At 53.7% G+C, this 24,842-nt stretch overlaps 1 protein-coding gene across 1 annotated transcript; it reads right to left on the bottom strand.

Moving 5' to 3' along the window:
• Window positions 1-1,168: 1,168 nt before the first annotated feature.
• HSF2BP (heat shock transcription factor 2 binding protein) lies at window positions 1,169-24,058 on the bottom strand. The gene is made up of 5 exons (XM_089667472.1): window positions 23,984-24,058; window positions 16,410-16,607; window positions 14,598-14,680; window positions 9,840-9,989; window positions 1,169-1,309 (listed from the first exon to the last, which is right to left on the bottom strand). Exons 2-5 carry the CDS (start codon window positions 16,561-16,563, stop codon window positions 1,169-1,171), a joined length of 528 nt encoding a protein of 175 aa, XP_089523598.1. The 5' UTR covers window positions 16,564-16,607; window positions 23,984-24,058.
• Window positions 24,059-24,842: the final 784 nt, after the last annotated feature.

The raw sequence follows: 24,842 nt of genomic DNA, 5'->3' as shown, positions 1-24,842 counted from the left end.
TGCACGGAGGAGCCCCCACCAAACACAAAGCCACCGTATCACCCACACGGAGGAGCCCCCACCAAACCCGAAGCCACCGCATCACCCACACAGAGGAGCCCCCACCAAACACAAAGCCACCACATCACCCGCACGGAGGAGCCCCCACCAAACACAAAGCCACCACATCTCCCACACGGAGGAGCCCCCACCAAACACAAAGCCACCGCATCACCAGCACAGAGGAGCCCCCACCAAACACAAAGTCACCTCATCGCCTGCACGGAGGAGCCCCCACCAAACACAAAGCCACCGCATCACCCACACGGAGGAGCCCCCACCAAACCCGAAGCCACCGCATCACCCACACAGAGGAGCCCCCACCAAACACAAAGCCACCGCATCTCCCACACGGAGGAGCCCCCACCAAACACAAAGCCACCGCATCTCCCACACGGAGGAGCACTCCATGCTACAGAAAAACACAGTCTATAAAGAACCCGCCAGTCATGTGACCAGGGGGTTCTGGGCTCACCAGGGGGTCCGGTGATGGGCATGGAGATCAGGATTCGACCAATCCTAAACCAGGATAGACCCAGACACCTCAGTACCAAGAATTGGGCTCAGATCTCTGTCTCTGAAACTCTCTATGACACTCTCTATACTGACTCTGTCTCTCTCTATACTGACTCTGTCTCTAACACTCCCTGTACTGACTCTGCCTCTGACACTCTCTGTACTGACTCTGTCTTTCCCTGTACTGACTCTGTCTCTGTCTCTCTCTGTACTGTCTCTGACACTCTCTGTACTGACTCTGTCTTTCCCTGTACTGACTCTGTCTCTCTCTGTACTGACTTTGTCTCTGTCTCTCTCTGTACTGACTCTGTCTCTCTCTGTACTGACTCTGTCTTTCCCTGTACTGACTCTGTCTCTCTCTGTACTGACTTTGTCTCTGTCTCTCTCTGTACTGACTCTGTCTCTCTCTGTACTGACTCTGTCTCTCTCTGTACTGACTCTGTCTCTGACACTCTCTGTACTGACTCTGTCTCTGACACTCTCTGTACTGACTCTGTCTCTGACACTCTCTGTACTGACTCTGTCTCTGTCTCCTTGTGACGTCTGACTTCTCCCAGCTGGTCGCAGTCTATACTAGAATCTCTCCATTCCCATCATTTCCCAGAATCCCCTTCTACTTACTGGTCACAATACCGGCAAGCCCGAGAACATAGCAGCCATCTTCATCCTCTTCATCCTGCGGCTTCTCACCCAGAGAATCCACAAACCTGGTCACAGTCTGGGAGGCCAACATGAAGAACTCGGCACATTTATCCTGCAAGGAGAGGTAGAGGATAAGGAGTGTCCTGACCCCACTCACCCTGAGATAAGGAGAGGAAGCATGAGGACCAACCTGACTGACCCCACACACCCCGAGATAAGGAGTGGAAGGATGAGGAGCGTCCTGACTGACCCCACACACCCCAAGATAAGGAAGGGAAGCATGAGGACCGTCCTGACTGACCCCACACACCCCGAGATAAGGAGAGGAAGGATGAGGACCGTCCTGGCTGACCCCACACACCCCGAGACAAGGAGAGGAAGGATGAGGACCGTCCTGACTGACCCCACACACCCCAAGATAAGGAGGGGAAGGATGAGGACCGTCCTGACTGACCCCACACACCCCGAGACAAGGAGAGGAAGGATAAGGACCATCCTGACTGACCCCACACACCCCGAGATAAGCAGAGGAAGGATGAGGACCGTCCTGACTGACCCCACACACCCCAAGGAGGGGAAGGATGAGGACCGTCCTGACTGACCCCACACACCCCAAGATAAGGAGGGGAAGGATGAGGACCGTCCTGACTGACCCCACACACCCCAAGACAAGGAGGGGAAGGATGAGGACCGTCCTGACTGACCCCACACACCTCAACATTGAAGATGGCATCCATAAGTTACCTCTTCTGGGGAACCCTGACACTGTGAATCACTGTGCCAGGATATATGTACACACATTGGGGAAAATGATGATTTGACCCCCAGCAGATTCTGTAAGTTCGCCCACTTACACAGAAATGATCGGTCTATAATTTTTATCATAGGTGTATATAAATGATAGAGACGGAATATCAACCAAAATCCAGAAACAACACAATACAAAGCAAAACCTGATTTAGTACTTGGTGGAGGAACCCATGTTGGCGAGCACAGAGGATAGACGTGTCTTGTAGTTGGTGGAGGAACCCTTGTTGGTGAGCACAGAGGTGAGTTGTTTCCTGTAGTTGGTGGAGGAACCCTTGTTGGAAGCACAGAGTTGAGACGTCTTTTGTAGTTGGTGGAGGAACCCTTGTTGGTGAGGACAGAGGTGAGACGTCTTTTGTAGTTGGTGGGGGAACCCTTGTTGGCGAGAGCAGAGGTGAGACGTTCCTTGTAGTTGGTGGAGGAACCCTTGTTGGTGAGCACAGAGGTGAGACGTTCCTTGTAGTTGGTGGAGGAACCCTTGTTGGTGAGCACAGAAGTGAGACGTTCCTTGTAATTGGTGGAGGAACCCTTGTTGGGGAGCACAGAGGTGAGACGTTCCTTGTAGTTGGTGGAGGAACCCTTGTTGGTGAGCACAGAAGTGAGACGTTCCTTGTAGTTGGTGGAGGAACCCTTGTTGGTGAGCACAGAGGTGAGACGTTCCTTGTAGTTGGTGGAGGAACCCTTGTTGGTGAGCACAAAGGTGAGATGTTCCTTGTAGTTGGTGGAGGAACCCGTGTTGGTGAGCACAGAGGTGAGACGTTCCTTGTAGTTGGTGGGGGAACCCTTGTTGGCGAGCACAGAGGTGAGACGTTCCTTGTAGTTGGTGGAGGAACCCTTGTTGGGGAGCACAGAGGTGAGACGTTCCTTGTAGTTGGTGGAGGAACCCTTGTTGGTGAGCACAGAGGTGAGACGTTCCTTGTAGTTGGTGGAGGAACCCGTGTTGGTGAGCACAGAGGTGAGACGTTCCTTGTAGTTGGTGGAGGAACCCTTGTTGGCGAGCACAGAGGTGAGACGTTCCTTGTAGTTGGTGGGGGAACCCTTGTTGGTGAGCACAGAGGTGAGACATTCCTTGTAGTTGGTGGAGGAACCCTTGTTGGCGAGCACAGAGGTGAGACGTCTCTTGTAGTTGGTGGAGGAACCCTTGTTGGCGAGCACAGAGGTGAGACATCTCTTGTAGTTGGTGGAGGAACCCTTGTTGGCGAGCACAGAGGTGAGACCTTTCTTGTAGTTGGTGGAGGAACCCTTGTTGGCGAGCACAGAGGTGAGACGTCTCTTGTAGTTGGTGAAGGAACCCTTGTAGTTGGTGAAGGAATACAAACACGGCGAGCTGAGGTAATGCCAAAGAGCTAAATTTTGGTGTCACCTCATCACAGCACTTTCTCCTAGTCCTTCTCTGAATCATTTAGATGTTAATTGGCAAACTTCAGATGGGCTGCGCATGTGCTTTCTTGAGGAGGGGGACCTTGTGGGCGCTGCAGGATTTCAATCCATGGTGGCATATTGTGTTACCAATGGTGTGTTTGGTGACTGTGGTCCAACATGTCTTGAGATCATTCACAAGCTCCTCCCGTGTAGTTCTTGGCTAATCCCTCACTTTTCTCATGGTCATCCTTGCCCCATGAGGTGAAATCCTGCATGGAGCTCCAGACCGAGGGCGATTCATGGTTATTATGTATTTCTTCCATTTGTGAATAATCGCTCCAGCAGTTGTCTCCTTCTCACTAAGCTTCTCACTGATGGTCTTGTAGGCCTTTCCAGCCTTGTGCAGGTCCACAATCTTGTCCCTGATGACCTTAGACAGCTCTTTGGTCTTTGGCCCATGGTGGTGGTGGTGCCCAAGTAAGAGATTCTGTGGACAGGTGTCTTTTATACACAGAACGAGTTGTTGTCAGGAGGACCTTCTTACATGGACAGGACTGATCTGTGTACCACATGAGCCCATAGCCGGTCTGTGGGAGCCAGAATCATTGTTGGTTGGTAGGGATCAAATACTTATTTTACTCACCGAACTGCAACTCCATTTATAACATTTGTATTGCGTTGTTTCTAGATTTGTGGTTGATATTCTGTCTCTATCATATAAAATACACCTATGATACAAACCAGGACTGTAGATAGGAGATCATGTGATCATGGGACAACTAGGACTGTAGATAGGACATCATGTGACCATGGAACAACTAGGACTGTAGGTAGGGCATTGTGAAGAACCGTCCCTTTGTGATCACATTTTGCTCTTTCTGTTCTGGTTTTCTCCCCTCAGTAAGCGGTCTTCCCGTTCTCCCCTCGTTAAGCGGTCTTCCCGTTCTCCCCTCGTTAAGCGGTCTTCCCGTTCTCTCCTCGGTAAGCGGCCTTCCCGTTCTCTCCTCGGTAAGCGGTCTCCCCGTTCTCCCCTCGGTAAGTGGTCTCCCCGTTCTCCCCTCGGTAAGCGGTCTTCCCGTTCTCCCCTCGGTAAGCGGTCTCCCCGTTCTCCCCTCGGTAAGCGGTCTCCCCGTTCTCCCCTCGGTAAGCGGTCTCCCCGTTCTCCCCTCGGTAAGCGGTCTCCCCGTTCTCCCCTCGGTAAGCGGTCTCCCCGTTCTCCCCTCGGTAAGCGGTCTTCCCGTTCTCCCCTCGTTAAGCGGTCTTCCCGTTCTCTCCTCGGTAAGCGGCCTTCCCGTTCTCTCCTCGGTAAGCGGTCTCCCCGTTCTCCCCTCGGTAAGCGGTCTCCCCGTTCTCCCCTCGGTAAGCGGTCTCCCCGTTCTCCCCTCGGTAAGCGGTCTCCCCGTTCTCCCCTCGGTAAGCGGTCTCCCCGTTCTCCCCTCGGTAAGCGGTCTCCCCGTTCTCCCCTCGGTAAGCGGTCTTCCCGTTCTCCCCTCGGTAAGCGGCCTTCCCGTTCTCTCCTCGGTAAGCGGTCTTCCCGTTCTCTCCTCGGTAAGCGGTCTCCCCGTTCTCCCCTCGGTAAGCGGTCTTCCCGTTCTCCCCTCGGTAAGCGGTCTCCCCGTTCTCTCCTCGGTAAGCGGTCTCCCCGTTCTCCCCTCGGTAAGCGGTCTTCCCGTTCTCCCCTCGGTAAGCGGTCTCCCCGTTCTCCCCTCGGTAAGCGGTCTCCCCGTTCTCCCCTCGGTAAGTGGTCTTCCCGTTCTCCCCTCGGTAAGCGGTCTCCCCGTTCTCCCCTTGGTAAGTGGTCTTCCCGTTCTCCCCTCGGTAAGCGGTCTCCCCGTTCTATGGGATCTCAGTAGGGAGCGCAGACAGCATGGTGTTGTGTGGCTGTGAGAGGGCCATACTGTCTATAAATGGGAGAGCTGGAGGGAGGATCTCAGAACCACTCCTGGCTGAGCCCCAACTAGGAGATGCATGGAACTGTGCTTTGTGTTGTGCACTGCTGGGACTTGTGGTCCTATGATGCCTGTGTGGTCTTGAAGCTACGGCCAAGACACACAGCCCTCTGAAGACCCGTGAGGAGTTAATGCCTATCTGCCTACACTTCCCATGCTGGGGCCACTGCTGGCCGGTAAGTCCCTGAACTACTACCCTGTGAACAGCCCTCTGCTGTGTGCCTGGACTTACCCGCTGCCCGCCTGAACTGCCCCTCTGCTGTACCCGGATTATCTCTGCCTGCCAGCCTGCCTGCTTCTGAGTGCCCCTGCAAGCCTGCCCTCTGCTGAACTACCTCTCTGCTGAACTACCCCTCTGCTGTGCCCGGACTTACCCATTACCTGCCTGAACTACCCCTCTGCTGTGCCTGGACTTACCCATTACCTGCCTGAACTACCCCTCTGCTGTGTGCCCTGGACTTACCCATTACCTGCCTGAACTACCCCTCTGCTGTGTGCCCTGGACTTACCCATTACCTGCCTGAACTACCCCTCTTCTGTGTGCCCTGGACTTACCCATTACCTGCCTGAACTACCCCTCTGCTGTGCCCGGACTTACCCATTACCTGCCTGAACTACCCCTCTGCTGTGCCTGGACTTACCCATTACCTGCCTGAACTACCCCTCTTCTGTGTGCCCCGGACTTACCCATTACCTGCCTGAACTGCCCCTCTGCTGTGCCCGGACTTACCCATTACCTGCCTGAACTGCCCCTCTGCTGTGCCCGGACTTACCCATTACCTGCCTGAACTACCCCTCTGCTGTGTGCCCTGGACTTACCCATTACCTGCCTGAACTACCCCTCTGCTGTGCCCGGACTTACCCATTACCTGCCTGAACTGCCCCTCTGCTGTGCCCGGAGTTACCCATTACCTGCCTGAACTACCCCTCTGCTGTGCCCGGAGTTACCCATTACCTGCCTGAACTACCCCTCTGCTGTGTGCCTGGACTTACCCATTACCTGCCTGAACTACCCCTCTGCTGTGCCCGGACTTACCCATTACCTGCCTGAACTACCCCTCTGCTGTGTGCCCCGGAGTTACCCATTACCTGCCTGAGCTACCCCTCTTCTGTGTGCCCCGGACTTACCCATTACCTGCCTGAACTGCCCCTCTGCTGTGCCCGGACTTACCCATTACCTGCCTGAACTGCCCCTCTGCTGTGCCCGGAGTTACCCATTACCTGCCTGAACTACCCCTCTGCTGTGCCCGGAGTTACCCATTACCTGCCTGAACTACCCCTCTGCTGTGCCCGGACTTACCCATTACCTGCCTGAACTACCCCTCTGCTGTGCCCGGACTTACCCATTTCCTGCCTGAACTACCCCTCTGCTGTGCCCGACTTACCCATTACCTGCCTGAACTACCCCTCTGCTGTGCCTGGACTTACCCATTTCCTGCCTGATCTGCCCCTCTGCTGTGCCCGGACTTACCCCTTACCTGCCTGAACTACCCCTCTGCTGTGTGCCCGGACTTACCCATTTCCTGCCTGAACTACCCCTCTGCTGTGCCCGACTTACCCATTACCTGCCTGAACTACCCCTCTGCTGTGTGCCCTGGACTTACCCATTACCTGCCTGAACTACCCCTCTGCTGTGTGCCCTGGACTTACCCATTACCTGCCTGAACTACCCCTCTGCTGTGTGCCCCGGACTTACCCATTTCCTGCCTGAACTACCCCTCTGCTGTGCCCGACTTACCCATTACCTGCCTGAACTACCCCTCTGCTGTGTGCCCTGGACTTACCCATTACCTGCCTGAACTGCCCCTCTGCTGTGTGCCCTGGACTTACCCATTACCTGCCTGAACTGCCCCTCTGCTGTGCCCGGACTTACCCATTACCTGCCTGAACTGCCCCTCTGCTGTGCCCGGACTTAACCCTCGCTGCCCCGATCAAGTGCCCCAAATCTCTCAATGAAAACCTTGTGTGCCCACTGCTCTCCATGTGTGTTCTGTCCCGCCCACACCTCCGTCACACCCTACAGGAAGGTCCCACATTCATTCATTCCCCGACACAAAGATAGGACATCATATGACCATGGGACAACTAGGACTGTAGATGGGACATCATATGACCATGGGACAGCTAGGACTCTAGATGGGACATCATATGACCATGGGACAGCTAGGACTGTAGATAGGACATCATATGACCATGGGACAGATAGGACTGTAGATGGGACATCATATGACCATGGGACAGATAGGACTGTAGATGGGACATCATATGACCATGGGACAACTAGGACTGTAGATGGGACATCATATGACCATGGGACAGCTAGGACTGTAGATGGGACATCATATGACCATGGGACAGCTAGGACTGTAGATAGGACATCATATGACCATGGGACAACTAGGACTGTAGATGGGACATCATATGACCATGGGACAGCTAGGACTGTAGATGGGACATCATATGACCATGGGACAGCTAGGACTGTAGATAGGACATCATATGACCATGGGACAGCTAGGACTGTAGATAGGACATCATATGACCATGGGACAGCTAGGACTGTAGATGGGACATCATATGACCATGGGACAGCTAGGACTGTAGATAGGACATCATATGACCATGGGACAGCTAGGACTGTAGATAGGACATCATATGACCATGGGACAGCTAGGACTGTAGATAGGACATCATATGACCATGGGACAGCTAGGACTGTAGATGGGACATCATGTGACCATGGGACAGCTAGGACTGTAGATGGGACATCATATGACCATGGGACAGCTAGGACTGTAGATGGGACATCATATGACCATGGGACAGCTAGGACTGTAGATGGGACATCATATGACCATGGGACAGCTAGGACTGTAGATGGGACATCATATGACCATGGGACAGCTAGGACTGTAGATAGGACATCATATGACCATGGGACAGCTAGGACTGTAGATGGGACATCATGTGACCATGGGACAGCTAGGACTGTAGATGGGACATCATATGACCATGGGACAGCTAGGACTGTAGATGGGACATCATATGACCATGGGACAGCTAGGACTGTAGATAGGACATCATATGACCATGGGACAGCTAGGACTGTAGATGGGACATCATATGACCATGGGACAGCTAGGACTGTAGATAGGACATCATATGACCATGGGACAGCTAGGACTGTAGATGGGACATCATGTGACCATGGGACAGCTAGGACTGTAGATGGGACATCATGTGACCATGGGACAGATAGGACTGTAGATGGGACATCATATGACCATGGGACAGCTAGGACTGTAGATGGGACATCATATGACCATGGGACAGCTAGGACTGTAGATGGGACATCATATGACTATGGGACAGATAGGACTGTAGATGGGACATCATATGACCATGGGACAGCTAGGACTGTAGATGGGACATCATATGACCATGGGACAGCTAGGACTGTAGATGGGACATCATATGACTATGGGACAGCTAGGACTGTAGATAGGACATCATATGACCATGGGACAGCTAGGACTGTAGATGGGACATCATGTGACCATGGGACAGCTAGGACTGTAGATGGGACATCATATGACCATGGGACAGCTAGGACTGTAGATGGGACATCATATGACCATGGGACAGCTAGGACTGTAGATAGGACATCATATGACCATGGGACAGCTAGGACTGTAGATGGGACATCATATGACCATGGGACAGATAGGACTGTAGATGGGACATCATATGACCATGGGACAGCTAGGACTGTAGATGGGACATCATATGACCATGGGACAGCTAGGACTGTAGATAGGACATCATATGACCATGGGACAGCTAGGACTGTAGATGGGACATCATATGACCATGGGACAGCTAGGACTGTAGATAGGACATCATATGACTATGGGACAGCTAGGACTGTAGATAGGACATCATATGACCATGGGACAGCTAGGACTGTAGATGGGACATCATATGACCATGGGACAGCTAGGACTGTAGATAGGACATCATATGACTATGGGACAGCTAGGACTGTAGACCGGACAAGAGGTGACCATGGGACAGCTAGGACTGTAGATAGGACATCATATGACCATGGGACAGATAGGACTGTAGATGGGACATCATATGACCATGGGACAGATAGGACTGTAGATGGGACATCATATGACCATGGGACAGATAGGACTGTAGATGGGACATCATATGACCATGGGACAGATAGGACTGTAGATGGGACATCATATGACCATGGGACAGCTAGGACTGTAGATAGGACATCATATGACCATGGGACAGATAGGACTGTAGATGGGACATCATATGACCATGGGACAGCTAGGACTGTAGATGGGACATCATATGACCATGGGACAGCTAGGACTGTAGATGGGACATCATATGACCATGGACAGCTAGGACTGTAGACGGGACAAGAGGTGACCTGGACACCTAGGACTATATTGGAGGTGTCCCTCAGATCAGTTCCCGTCCCCATCCAGCACCATCACTCACCATTCCCAGAATGCTCCTCACCGTGTCCTCTCTGTTGGAGACGCTCCAGAGTAACGTGCAGAGCAGAGATCCCATGTGGGTGCAGGAGGAGAACGGATGGACTGATTGCTCCCTCAGGGAGGACAGCTGGACAAGCAGAGACAGGCTCTCCTGGGACCAATACAAGGACAAGGAGGACCAATGTGACACCAGAACCACACGCAGGACCGCAACACACAATGCATTCTCTACTGCTAGAGGGACAGTCCTCCTCTTCATACAGAACAGAGGGCTCAGTGCCTCTCCATGGACTAGACATAGGACACGGGGACTGAGGAGAGGACAGAGGAGGACAGGATGAGGACAGAGGAGAGGACAGAGGAGAGGACAGAGGAGGACAGAATGAGGACAGAGGAGAGGACAGAGGAGGACAGAATGAGGACAGAGGAGAGGACAGAGGAGGACAGAGGAGAGGACAGAGGAGAGGACAGGAGAGGACAGAGGAGGACAGGAAAGGGCAGAGGAGAGGACAGAGGAGGACAGAGGAGGACAGGATGAGGACAGGATGAGGACAGAGGAGAGGGCAGGATGAGGACAGAGGAGAGGACAGAGGAGAGGACAGGAGAGGACAGAGGAGGACAGAGGAGAGGGCAGGATGAGGACAGAGGAGAGGACAGAGGAGAGGACAGGAGAGGACAGAGGAGGACAGAGGAGGACAGAGGAGAGGACAGAGGAGAGGACAGAGGAGAGGGCAGGATGAGGACAGAGGAGAGGAGAGGACAGAGGAGGACAGAGGAGAGGACAGAGGAGAGGACAGAGGAGAGGACAGAGGAGAGGACAGGAGAGGACAGAGGAGGACAGAGGAGGACAGAGGAGAGGACAGAGGAGAGGACAGAGGAGAGGGCAAGATGAGGACAGAGGAGAGGGCAGGATGAGGACAGAGGAGAGGAGAGGACAGAGGAGGACAGAGGAGAGGACAGAGGAGAGGACAGAGGAGAGGGCAGAGGAGAGGACAGGAGAGGACAGAGGAGAGGGCAAGATGAGGACAGAGGAGAGGGCAGGATGAGGACAGAGGAGGACAGAGGAGAGGACAGAGGAGAGGACAGGAGAGGACAGAGGAGAGGACAGAGGAGAGGGCAAGATGAGGACAGAGGAGAGGGCAGGATGAGGACAGAGGAGAGGACAGAGGAGGACAGAGGAGAGGGCAGAGGAGAGGGCAGAGGAGAGGGCAGAGGAGGACAGAGGAGAGGGCAGGATGAGGACAGAGGAGAGGACAGAGGAGAGGGCAGGATGAGGACAGAGGAGAGGGCAGGATGAGGACAGAGGAGAGGACAGAGGAGAGGGCAGAGGAGAGGGCAGAGGAGAGGACAGAGGAGAGGGCAGAGGAGGACAGAGGAGAGGACAGGAGAGGGCAGGATGAGGACAGAGGAGAGGACAGAGGAGAGGACAGAGGAGGACAGAGGAGAGGGCAGAGGAGAGGGCAGGATGAGGACAGAGGAGAGGAGAGAGGAGAGGACAGAGGAGGACAGGAGAGGGCAGAGGAGAGGACAGAGGAGGACAGAGGAGAGGACAGAGGAGAGGACAGAGGAGTGGACAGGAGAGGGCAGGATGAGGACAGAGGAGAGGACAGAGGAGGACAGAGGAGAGGACAGAGGAGAGGACAGAGGAGGACAGAGGAGAGGACAGAGGAGAGGGCAGGATGAGGACAGAGGATAGGACAGAGGAGGACAGAGGAGAGGACAGAGGAGAGGGCAGAGGAGAGGACAGGAGAGGGCAGGATGAGGACAGAGGAGAGGATAGGAGAGGACAGAGGAGGACAGAGGAGAGGGCAGGATGAGGACAGAGGGGAGGACAGGAGAGGACAGAGGAGGACAGGATGAGGGCAGGAGAGGACAGAGGAGAGGGCAGAGGAGGACAGAGGAGGACAGAGGAGAGGACAGAGGAGAGGACAGGAGAGGACAGAGGAGGACAGGAAAGGGCAGAGGAGAGGACAGAGGAGGACAGGATGAGGACAGAGGAGAGGACAGAGGAGGACAGAGGAGAGGGCAGGATGAGGACAGAGGAGAGGACAGAGGAGAGGGCAGGATGAGGACAGAGGAGAGGGCAGGATGAGGACAGAGGAGAGGACAGAGGAGGACAGAGGAGAGGACAGAGGAGAGGACAGAGGAGAGGGCAGAGGAGAGGACAGAGGAGGACAGAGGAGAGGGCAGGATGAGGACAGAGGAGAGGACAGAGGAGAGGACAGGAGAGTACAGAGGAGAGGACAGAGGAGAGGGCAGGATGAGGACAGAGGAGAGGGCAGGATGAGGACAGAGGAGAGGACAGAGGAGAGGGCAGAGGAGAGGGCAGAGGAGAGGACAGAGGAGAGGACAGAGGAGAGGGCAGAGGAGGACAGAGGAGAGGGCAGGATGAGGACAGAGGAGAGGACAGGAGAGGACAGAGGAGGACAGAGGAGAGGGCAGAGGAGAGGGCAGGATGAGGACAGAGGAGAGGACAGAGGAGAGGACAGAGGAGGACAGGAGAGGGCAGAGGAGAGGACAGAGGAGGACAGAGGAGAGGACAGAGGAGTGGACAGGAGAGGGCAGGATGAGGACAGAGGAGAGGACAGAGGAGGACAGAGGAGAGGACAGAGGAGGACAGAGGAGAGGACAGAGGAGAGGGCAGGATGAGGACAGAGGATAGGACAGGAGAGGACAGAGGAGAGGACAGAGGAGAGGGCAGAGGAGAGGATAGGAGAGGACAGGATGAGGACAGAGGAGAGGATAGGAGAGGACAGAGGAGGACAGAGGAGAGGACAGAGGAGAGGGCAGGATGAGGACAGAGGGGAGGACAGAGGAGAGGGCAGGATGAGGACAGAGGAGAGGACAGGGGAGAGGGCAGAGGAGAGGAGAGGATGAGGACAGAGAAGGACAGGAGAGGAGAGGACAGAGGAGAGGGCAGGAGAGGACAGAGGAGAGGAGAGAGGAGAGGAGAGGAGAGGACAGGAGAGGAGAGGACAGAGGAGAGAGCAGGAGAGGACAGAGGAGAGGGCAGGAGAGGACAGAGGAGAGGAGAGAGGAGAGGACAGGAGAGGAGAGGACAGAGGAGAGAGCAGGAAAGGACAGAGGAGAGGAGAGAGGAGAGGACAGGAGAGGAGAGGACAGAGGAGAGAAGAAGAGAGGACAGGAGACAAAGGAGAGGACAGAGGAGAGGAGAGGACAGGAGAGGAGAGGACAGGAGGGGAGAGGGCAGAGGACAGAGATGGAGAGGAGAGGAGAGAGGAGAGGAGAGGAGAGGAGAGGAGGAGAGGACAGAGGAGAGGAAAGGAGAGGAAGGAGGAGGGGAAAGGACAGAGGAGAGGAGAGAAAGGAGGAAAGGAGAGAGGAGAGGAAAGGAGAGAGGAGAGGACAGGAGAGGAGAAGACAGGAGAGGAGAGAGGAGAGGGGAGAGGAGAGAGGAGAGGACAGGAGAGGAGAGAGGAGAGGACAGGAGAGGAGAGGACAGAGGAGAGGACAGAGGAGAGGGAGAGGAGAGGGAGAGGAGAGGACAGAAGAGGAGAGGGCAGAGGACAGAGGAGAGGAGAGAGGAGAGGACAGGAGAGGAGAGGACAGAGGAGAGAGCAGGAAAGGACAGAGGAGAGGAGAGAGGAGAGGACAGGAGAGGAGAGGACAGAGGAGAGAAGAAGAGAGGACAGGAGACAAAGGAGAGGACAGAGGAGAGGAGAGGACAGGAGAGGAGAGGACAGGAGGGGAGAGGGCAGAGGACAGAGATGGAGAGGAGAGGAGAGAGGAGAGGAGAGGAGAGGAGGAGAGGACAGAGGAGAGGAAAGGAGAGGAAGGAGGAGGGAAAGGACAGAGGAGAGGAGAGAAAGGAGGAAAGGAGAGAGGAGAGGAAAGGAGAGAGGAGAGGACAGGAGAGGAGAAGACAGGAGAGGAGAGAGGAGAGGGGAGAGGAGAGAGGAGAGGACAGGAGAGGAGAGAGGAGAGGACAGGAGAGGAGAGGACAGAGGAGAGGACAGAGGAGAGGGAGAGGAGAGGGAGAGGAGAGGACAGAAGAGGAGAGGGCAGAGGACAGAGGAGATGAGAGGACAGAGGGGAGGAGAGGAAGGAGGAGAGGAGAAGAGAGGAGGAGAGGAGAGGACAGAGGAGAGGAGAGGAAGGAGGAGAGGAGAGGGGAGGACAAAGGAGAGGAGAGGAGAGGAAAGGAAGGAAGGAGAGGACAGAGGAGGGGAGAGGGGAAGAGAGGAGAGGAGAGGACAGAGGAGAGGAGAGGAGAGGAGAGGAGAGGGAAGGACAGAGGAGAGGACAGAGGAGAGGAGAGGACAGAGGAGAGGAGAGGGGAGGAGAGGAGAGGCAGAGGAGAGGAGGAGAGGACAGAGGAGAGGGGAGGAGAGGAGAGGACAGAGGAAAGGAAAGGAAGAAGGAGAGGAGAGGACAGAGGAAAGGAGAGGGGAGGAGAGGAGGAGAAGAGAGGAAAGGAAGGAGGAGAGGAAGTAGGAGAGGACAGAGGAGAGGAGAGGGGAGGAGAGGACAGTACAGGAGAGGAGAAGAGAGGAGAGGGGAGGAGAGGATGAGAGGAGAGGAGGGGGAGAAGAGGACAGAGGAGGGGAGAGGAGAGGAGAGGAGAGGGGAGGAGAGGACGAGGAGAGGAGAGGAGAGGGGAGGAGAGGAGGGGGGAGGAGAGGAGGGGGGAGGAGAGGACAGGGGAGGAGAGGACAGTATGAGGACAGAGGAGAGGAGAGGAGGAGGAGAGGAGAGGAGGAGGCAGGATGAATATGGGGTTGTTGATGGTCCTCCTCACCTCCTTTGCCCTCAGATATTCTCCCTGTGACACCTCCAGCCGCGCCCGGATGTGCTGACAGTCCTGATTCTTATCCTCCAGTGCTGAGGGGGGCAGAAAATGAGACGTCATAGAGAAGCTCTACAACCAATGTCCCCCAATATTCCAGGGACGGGGGTCCCACACCAATGTCCCCCAATATTCCAGAGACGGGGGTCCCACACCAATGTCCCCCAATATTCCAGGGACGGGGGTCCCACACCAATGTCCCCCAATATTCCAGGGACGGGGGTCCCACACCAATGTCCCCTAATATTCCAGAGACGGGGGCCCCACACCAATGTCCCCTAATATTCCAGAGACGGGGGCCCCACACCAATGTCCCCCAATATTCCAGAGACGGGGCCCCACACCAATGTCCCCCAATATTCCAGGGACGGGGGTCCCACACCAATGTCCCCCAATATTCCAGGGACGGGGGTCCCACACCAATGTCCCCTAATATTCCAGAGACGGGGGCCCCACACCAATGTCCCCTAATATTCCAGAGACGGGGGCCCCACACCAATGTCCCCCAATATTCCAGAGACGGGGCCCCACACCAATGTCCCCCAATATTCCAGAGACGGGGCCCCACACCAATGTCCCCCAATATTCCAGAGACGGGGGCCCCACACCAATGTCCCCCAATATTCCAGAGACGGGGCCCCACACCAATGTCCCCCAATATTCCAGAGACGGGGTCCCACACCAATGTCCCCCAATATTCCAGAGACGGGGTCCCCACACCAATGTCCCCCAATATTCCAGAGACGGGGTCCCCACACCAATGTCCCCTAATATTCCAGAGACGGGGGCCCCACACCAATGTCCCCCAATATTCCAGAGACGGGGCCCCACACCAATGTCCCCCAATATTCCAGAGACGGGGCCCCACACCAATGTCCCCCAATATTCCAGAGACGGGGGCCCCACACCAATGTCCCCCAATATTCCAGAGACGGGGCCCCACACCAATGTCCCCCAATATTCCAGAGACGGGGTCCCCACACCAATGTCCCCTAATATTCCATAGACGGGGGTCCCACACCAATGTCCCCCAATATTCCAGAGACGGGGTCCCCACACCAATGTCCCCAATATTCCAGAGACGGGGTCCCCACACCAATGTCCCCTAATATTCCAGAGACGGGGGCCCCACACCAATGTCCCCCAATATTCCAGAGACGGGGTCCCCACACCAATGTCCCCCAATATTCCAGAGACTGGGTCCCCACACCAATGTCCCCCAATATTCCAGAGACGGGGTCCCCACACCAATGTCCCCTAATATTCCAGAGACGGGGTCCCCACACCAATGTCCCCTAATATTCCAGAGACGGGGTCCCCACACCAATGTCCCCTAATATTCCAGAGACGGGGTCCCCACACCAATGTCCCCTAATATTCCAGAGACGGGGTCCCCACAGCATTGTCCCCTAATATTCCAGAGACGGGGGCCCCACACCAATGTCCCCTAATATTCCAGAGACGGGGTCCCCACACCAATGTCCCCCAATATTCCAGAGATGGGGGCCCCACACCAATGCCCCCCAATATTCCAGAAACGGGGGCCCCACACCAATGTCCCCTAATATTCCAGAGACGGGGGCCCCACACCAATGTCCCCCAATATTCCAGAGACGGGGGCCCCACACCAATGTCCCCTAATATTCCAGAGACGGGGTCCCACACCAATGTCCCCCAATATTCCAGAGACAGGGGCCCCAACACAGACATTCCCTCCAAAATCCCACCCCTGGCCAGAGATGGAGGACAGGTCATGTGACTCACCGCTCTCCGCGGCCTCCAGCCTCTGCACGCTCTCCACCAGCTCAGAGTTCACAATCTGCGGCAGGAATTCCCTCATCTGCATCACCTCAGTGGTCAGACGTTCCAAGTCCCGCCTCCTAACCAGGACAAACTCCGCCTCTGAGGAACTTGACATCAGGGCCAGCAGCTGTAGAGGCGGCTTGCCTATGACATCCGTATCTGTGAAGAACATATGGTGTCAGCGAGGAGGAGAACGTACGAGGGAGAACACTCTACTCTCAGGGGATCCCGATCACTCTACTCTCAGGGGATCCCGATCACTCTACTCTCAGGGGATCCCCATCACTCTACTCTCAGGGGATCCCCATCACTCTACTCTCAGGGGATCCCCATCACCCTCCTCTCAGGGGATCCCCATCACTCTACTCTCAGGGGATCCCCATCACTCTACTCTCAGGGGATCCCCATCACTCTACTCTCAGGGGATCCTCATCACTCTACTCTCAGGGGATCCCCATCACCCTCCTCTCAGGGGATCCCCATCACTCTACTCTCAGGGGATCCCCATCACTCTACTCTCAGGGGATCCCCATCACTCTACTCTCAGGGGATCCCCATCACCCTCCTCTCAGGGGATCCCGATCACTGTATTCTCAGGAGATCCCGATCACTCTACTCTCAGGGGATCCCCATCACTCTACTCTCAGGGGATCCCCATCACTCTACTCTCAGGGGATCTCCATCACTCTACTCTCAGGGGATCCCCATCACTCTACTCTCAGGGGATCCCCATCACTCTACTCTCAGGGGATCCCCATCACTCTACTCTCAGGGGATCCCCAGCACTCAACTCTCAGGGGATCCCCAGCACTCTACTCTCAGGGGATCCCCATCACTCTACTCTCAGGGGATCCCCATCACTCAACTCTCAGGGGATCCCGATCACTCTACTCTAAGGGGATCCCCATCACTCTACTCTCAGGGGATCCCCATCACTCTACTCTCAGAGGATCCCCATCACTCTACTCTCAGAGGATCCCCATCACTCTACTCTCAGAGGATCCCCATCACTCAACTCTCAGGGGATCCCCATCACTCTACTCCCAGGGGATCCCCATCACTCTACTCTCAGGGGATCCCCATCACTCTACTCTCAGGGGATCCCGATCACTCTACACTCAGGGGATCCCCATCACTCTACTCCCAGGGGATCCCCATCACTCTACTCCCAGGGGATCCCCATCACTCTACACTCAGGGGATCCCGATCACTCTACTCTCAGGGGATCCCCATCACTCTACTCTCAGAGGATCCCCATCACTCTACTCTCAGGGGATCCCCATCACTCAACTCTCAGGGGATCCCCTCACTCAACTCTCAGGGGATCCCCATCACTCTACTCTCAGGGGATCCCCATCACTCAACTCTCAGGGGATCCCGATCACTCTACTCTCAGGGGATCCCCATCACTCTACTCTCAGGGGATCCCGATCATTCTACTCTCAGGGGATCCCCATCACTCTACACTCAGGGGATCCCCATCACTCTACTCCCAGGGGATCCCCATCACTCTACTCTCAGGGGATCCCGATCACTCTACCCTCAGGGGATCCCCATCACTCTACTCCCAGGGGATCCCCATCACTCTACACTCAGGGAATCCCGATCACTCTACACTCAGGGGATCCCCATCACTGTACTCTCAGGGGATCCCCATCACTCTACTCTCAGGGGATCCCGATCACTCTACTCTCAGGGGATCCCGATCACTGTATTCTCAGGAGATCCCGAGGTGCACAATGGACTCTACCAAGCACAGATCATTAATTTCATACACTAGATTGCCCTACGTATTGTCCCCGCCTTCCATACCATGTGATTCAGGTGTTCCAATCCCCTCCATATCATGCGATTCAGGTGTTCCAATCCCCTTCCAATCAAGTGATTCAGGAGTTCCAATCCCCTCCAAATCATGTGATTCAGGTGTTCCAATCCCCTCCATATCATGTGATTCAGGTGTTCCAATCCCCTCCCAATCATGTGATTCTGGTGTTCCAATCCCTTCCATATCATGTGATTCTGGTGTTCCAATCCCCTCCATATCATGTGATTCAGGTGTTCCAATCCCCTCCATATCATGTGATTCAGGTGTTCCAATTCCCTCCAATCATGTGATTCAGGTGTTCCAATCCCCTCCATATCATGTGATTCAGGTGTTCCAATCCCCTCCCAATCATGTGATTCTGGTGTTCCAATCCCTTCCATATCATGTGATTCTGGTGTTCCAATCCCCTCTATCTCATGTGATTCAGGTGTTCCAATCCTCTCCATATCATGTGATTCAGGTGTTTCAATCCCCTCCCAATCATGTGATTCTGGTGTTCCAATCCCTTCCATATCATGTGATTCTGGTGTTCCAATCCCCTCTATCTCATGTGATTCAGGTGTTCCAATCCTCTCCATATCATGTGATTCAGGTGTTTCAATCCCCTCCCAATCATGTGATTCAGGCGTTCCAATCCCCTCCATATCATGTGATTCTGGTGTTCCAATCCCCTCCATATCATGTGATTCAGGTGTTCCAATCCCCTCCATATCATGTGATTCAGGTGTTCCAATTCCCTCCAATCATGTGATTCAGGTGTTCCAATCCCCTCCATATCATGTGATTCAGGTGTTCCAATCCCCTCCATGGACACAGGGGTATACAATGAAGCCCCTAGGCATGCAGACGGCTTCTACAAACATTGGTGAAAGAATGGGTCGCTCTCAGGAGCTCAGTGACTCCAAGCGTGGTCCCGTGATAGGTGGCCACCTGGGCAATAAGTCCATCCGTGACATTTCCTAGCTGTGATGAAACGTCCCATTGTGATCACATTTTGCCCTTTCTGTTTCACTTTTATCCCCTTGTTAAGTGGTCTTCCCGTTCTCCTCTCGGTAAAGCTGTATACAGTCAGGTCCATAAATATTGGGACATGGACACAATTGTAACATTTTTGGCTCTATACACCACAATGGATTTGAAATGAAAGGAACAAGATGTGCTTTACCTGCAGACTGTCAGCTTTAATTTGAGGGTATTTACATCCAAATCAGGTGAACGGTGTAGGAATAACAACAGTTTACATATGTGCCTCCCACTTGTTAAGGGACCAAAAGTAATGGGACAGAATAATAATCATAAATCAAACTTTCACTTTTTAATACTTGGTTACAAATCCTTTGCAGTCAATGACAGCCTGAAGTGTGGAACGCATAGACATCACCAGACGCTGGGTGTCATCCCTGGTGATGCTCTGCCAGGCCTTTACTACAACTGTCTTCAGTTCCTGCTTGTTCTTGGGGCATTTTCCCTTCAGTTTTGTCTTCAGCAAGTGAAATGCTCCATCGGATTCAGGTCAGGTGATTGGCCATTGCAGAACATTCCACTTCTTTGGTGTCTTTTGCAGTCTGCTTTGGGTCATTGTCCATCTGCACTGTGAAGTGTCCAATGAGTTGTGAAGCATTTGGCTGAATATGAGCCGATAATATTCCCGAAACACTTCACAATTCATCCGGCTGCTTCTGTCAGCAGTCACATCATCAATAAATACAAGAGAAGCAGTTCCATTGGCAGCCATACATGTCCACGCCATGACACTACCACCACCATGATCACTGATGAGGTGGTATGCTGAGGACCATGAGCAGTTCCTTCTCCATCCTCTTCTCTTCCCATCACTCTGGTACAAGTTGATGTCGGTCTCCTCTGTCCATAGGATGTTGTTCCAGAACTGTGAAGGCTTTTTTACATGTCGTTTGGCAAACTCTAATCTGGCCTTCCTGTGTTTGAGGCTCACCAATGGTTTCCATCTTGTGGTGAACCCTCTGTATTCACTCTGGTGAAGTCTTCTCCTGATTGGTGACTTTGACACACATACACCTACCTCCTGGAGAGTGTTCTTGATCCGGCCAACTGTTGTGAAGGGTGTTTTCTTCACCAGGGAAAGAATTCTTCGGTCATCCACCACAGTTGTTTTCCGTGGTCTTCCGGGTCTTTTGGTGTTGCTGAGCTCACCGGGGCGTTCCTTCTTTTTAAGAATGTTCCAAACAGTTGTTTTGGCCACGCCCCATGTTTTTGCTATCTCTCTGATGGGTTTGTTTTGTTTTTTCAGCCTAATGATGGCTTCACTGATAGTGACAGCTCTTTGGATCTCATCTTGAGAGTTGACAGCAACAGATTCCAAATGCAAATAGCACACTTGAAATGAACTCTGGACCTTTTATCTGCTCATTGTAATTGGGATAATGAGGGAATAACACACACCTGGCCATGGAACAGCTGAGAAGCCAATTGTCCCATTACTTTTGGTCCCTTAACAAGTGGGAGGCACATATGAAAACTGTTGTCATTCCTACACCGTTCACCTGATTTGGATGTAAATACCCTCAAATTAAAGCTGACAGTCTGCAGTTAAAGCACATCTTGTTCGTTTCATTTCACATCCATTGTGGTGTATAGAGCCAAAAATGTTAGAATTGTGTCCATGTCCCAATATTTATGGACCTGACTGTATGATTAGCGGCTGTTATGTAGACAGACATTCTCCTCTGTTTAGGGACATGTGACCTTGTAGTCTTTCCCTTCTATAGAGTTCATACTGTATTGTTGGTTGTGGGGTTTGTTGTGGGCGGGGAAAACCCGGTGCCAGGCTGTCTGGTGGGGGTGATGTATATACTGAGCTGTGTTCAATAAAGAGTCATTCACTCCCCCTACACGAAGTTCCGACTCGTGGTTTGGGATATCGGGGAAGAATTAGTTTTGAGCTCTAATAGCCGCCTTGGCAGAGCGCTGGAAGACTTGCAGGACAAGGAGATCATTGGCTGAGACGCATCGCTCCACACGAGGAAGCCCAGGCGGAACGGTTCCACCACACTGGCTACTAAATATTCCACGCTCAACTGTTAGTGGGATTATAACAAAGTGGAAGCCACTGGGAACAACAGCCACTCAGCCACCAAGTGGTAGGCCACGTCACATGACAGGGCGGGGTCAGCGCATGCTGAAGCGCACAGTGCGCAGAAGTCACCAACTGTCTGCAGAGTCAATAGCTAAAGACCTCCAAACTTGGTGTGGCCTTCAGATGAGCCCAACAACAGTGCGTAGAGAGCTTCATGGAATGGGTTTCCATGGCCGAGCAGCTGCATCCAAGCCTTCCATCACCAAGTGCAATGCAAAGCGTCGGATGCCGTGGTGTAAAGCACGCCGCCACTGGACTCTAGATCAGAGGAGACGTGTTCTCTGGAGGGACCAATCACGCTTCTCTGTCTGGCAATCCGATGGACATGTCTGGGTTTGGTGGTGGCCAGGAGAACGGTACTTGCCTGACTGCATTGTGCCAAGTGTAATGTTTGGTGGAGGGGGGATTATGGTGTGGGGGTGTTCCTCAGGGGTTGGGCTTGGCCCCCTAGTTCCAGTGAAGGGAACTCTTAAGGTGACATTCTGGACAATTTCATGCTCCCAACTTTGTGGGAGGAGTTTGGGGATGGCCCCTGCCTGTTCCAACATGACTGCCCCCCAGTGCACAAAGCAAGGTCCATAAAGACATGGAGGAGCCAGTTTGGGGTGGAGGAACTTGACTGTCCTGCACAGAGTCCTGACCTCAACCCCATAGAACACCTTTGGGATGAATTAGAGAGACTGCGAGCCAGGCCTCCTCCCCCGACATCAGTGCCTGACCTGACAAATGTGCTTCTGGAAGAATGGTCCAACTTCCCATAGACACCCTCCTAAACCTTGTGGGGGGCCTTCCCAGAAGAGTTGGAGCTGTTATAGCTGCAAAGGGCGGGGCCAACTCAATATTGGACCCTACGGACTAAGACTGGGGGGCTATTAAAGGTCATGTGCGTGGAAAGGGCGGGGCCAACTCAATATTGAACCCTACAGACTAAGACTGGGGGGCTATTAAAGGTCATGTGCGTGGAAAGGGCGGGGCCAACTCAATATTGAACCCTACGGACTAAGACTGGGAGGGCCATTAAAGGTCATGTGTGTGGAAGGGCGGAGCCAACTCAATATTGAACCCTACGGACTAAGACTGGGGGGCCATTACAGGTCATGTGTGTGGAAAGGGCGGGGCCAACTCAATATTGAACCCTACGGGCTAAGACTGGGGGGCCAATGAAGGTCATGTGTGTGGAAAGGCGGAGCCAACTCAATATTGAACCCTACGGACTAAGACTGGGGGGCTATTACAGGTCATGTGTGTGGAAAGGCCGGCGGCCCAATACTTGGGGCAATATAGTGTGTGGATTGATGACGTCCCACAGATCACCTGACACACTGTGTAGGGGGGTTCTGTAGTACAGAGCAGTAGATCACCTGACACACTGTGTAGGGGGGTTCTGTAGTACAGATCAGTAGATCACTTGACACACTGTGTAGGGGGTTCTGTAGTACAGATCAGTAGATCACCTGACACACTGTGTAGGGGGGTTCTGTAGTACAGAGCAGTAGATCACCTGACACACTGTGTAGGGGGGTTCTGTAGTACAGATCAGTAGATCACCTGACACACTGTGTAGGGGGGTTCTGTAGTACAGAGCAGTAGATCACCTGACACACTGTGTAGGGGGGTTCTGTAGTACAGATCAGTAGATCACCTGACACACTGTGTAGGGGGGTTCTGTAGTACAGATCAGTAGATCACCTGACACACTGTGTAGGGAGGGTTCTGTAGTACAGAGCAGTAGATCACCTGACACACTGTGTAGGGGGGTTCTGTAGTACAGATCAGTAGATCACCTGACACACTGTGTAGGGGGGTTCTGTAGTACAGATCAGTAGATCACCTGACACACTGTGTAGGGGGGTTCTGTAGTACAGATCAGTAGATCACCTGACACACTGTGTAGGGGGTTCTGTAGTACAGAGCAGTAGATCACCTGACACACTGTGTAGGGGGGTTCTGTAGTACAGATCAGTAGATCACCAAACACACTGTGTAGGGGGGTTCTGTAGTACAGATCAGTAGATCACCTGACACACTGTGTAGGGGGGTTCTGTAGTACAGATCAGTAGATCACCTGACACACTGTGTATGGAGGGGGGATGTCCTGTAGTACAGATCAGTAGATCACCTGACACACTGTGTAGGGGGGTTCTGTAGTACAGAGCAGTAGATCACCTGACACACTGTGTAGGGGGGTTCTGTAGTACAGATCAGTAGATCACCTGGCACACTGTGTAGGGGGGTTCTGTAGTACAGATCAGTAGATCACCAAACACACTGTGTAGGGGGGTTCTGTAGTACAGATCAGTAGATCACCTGACACACTGTGTAGGGATGTCCTGTAGTACAGATCAGTAGATCACCTGGCACACTGTGTAGGGGGGGTTCTGTAGTACAGAGCAGTAGATCACCTGGCACACTGTGTAGGGGGGTTATGTAGTACAGATCAGTAGATCACCTGACACACTGTGTATGGGGGGGTTCTGTAGTACAAATCAGTAGATCACCTGACACAATGTGTAAGGGGGGGTTCTGTAGTACAGATCAGTAGATCACCTGACACACTGTGTAGGGAGGGTTCTGTAGTACATATCAGTAGATCACCTGACACACTGTGTATGGGGGGGTTCTGTAGTACAGATCAGTAGATCACCTGACACTCCTCAGTCTATCTTCCTGCGCTCAGCTCTCTCTGGTTTCCGGTTTGTCTCCTGTGGTATAATGTTGTCCGCCATGTTTCCGGAGTCCATATTGTATTATTTGTAATTAGATATCTCTACGGCAGAATGGCGCCCGATGGAGACATTGCCGGGAAGCAGTGTAAAGTGAGTTCATATGACGTCACTTTTCGGCGACTGTCAGCGGCCAACGTGAGAGCAGCATGGCGGACCCGTGTGTGCAGTTGGCGCAGAGACTGGCCGGGAACGAGAAAAAGACCCGGGACCGGGCACTGCGGAGACTGCGGACCTACCTGAGGGAGAGGAGCCGGGAGGGTAAGTATGGGGGACAGGGGAGAGTATTTGGGGGAATGGCTGGGAGGCAACATTATGTGTAATGGCTAGTTTGCTGAATGATCTCCCCCCCCCTAATGGGTGTCCCTTCCCCACACCGATCTCCTCCACATGATATTTCATATCCACATAGACAAGAAGATTCTCAGCGTGGGGGAGGGAGGTTGGTGGGGGGGTTAGTTGGGTAGAGGTGTGTAGGGGGTGGGAAGGTGGGATCTTTGGGAAGGGGTGTGTAGGGGGCGGGATCGTTGGTTAGGTAGGGGTGTGTAGGGGGTGGGAAGGTGGGATCTTTGGGGTAGGCGGCGGGATCGTTGGGAAGGGGTGTGTAGGGGGCGGGATCGTTGGTTGGGTAGGGGTGTGTAGGGGGCGGGATTGTTGGTTGGGTAGGGGGCGTTATCGTTGGGTAGGGGGCGGGATCGTTGGTTGGGTAGGGGCGTGTAGGAGGGGGGATC

This window comes from Staurois parvus, unplaced genomic scaffold (assembly GCF_062004578.1).
Source record: "Staurois parvus isolate SC_StPar_1 unplaced genomic scaffold, SC_StPar_1.0 ptg003270l, whole genome shotgun sequence".
Taxonomy (NCBI): Eukaryota; Metazoa; Chordata; class Amphibia; order Anura; family Ranidae; genus Staurois; species Staurois parvus.
Note: the sequence above shows the minus strand (reverse complement) of the source record. Positions and strands in the feature narration are given on the sequence as shown.

Coding starts and splice junctions, on each gene's coding strand:
- HSF2BP (XM_089667472.1), bottom strand. CDS start 16,563: ATGTCAAGTTCCTCAGAGGCGGAGTTTGTCCTGGTTAGGAGGCGGGAC. Junction 14,681..16,409: donor GCTGGAGGCCGCGGAGAGCG/GTGAGTCACATG, acceptor TGCCCCCCTCAG/CACTGGAGGATAAGAATCAG. Junction 1,310..9,839: donor TGAGGAGCATTCTGGGAATG/GTGAGTGATGGT, acceptor CTCTCCTTGCAG/GATAAATGTGCCGAGTTCTT.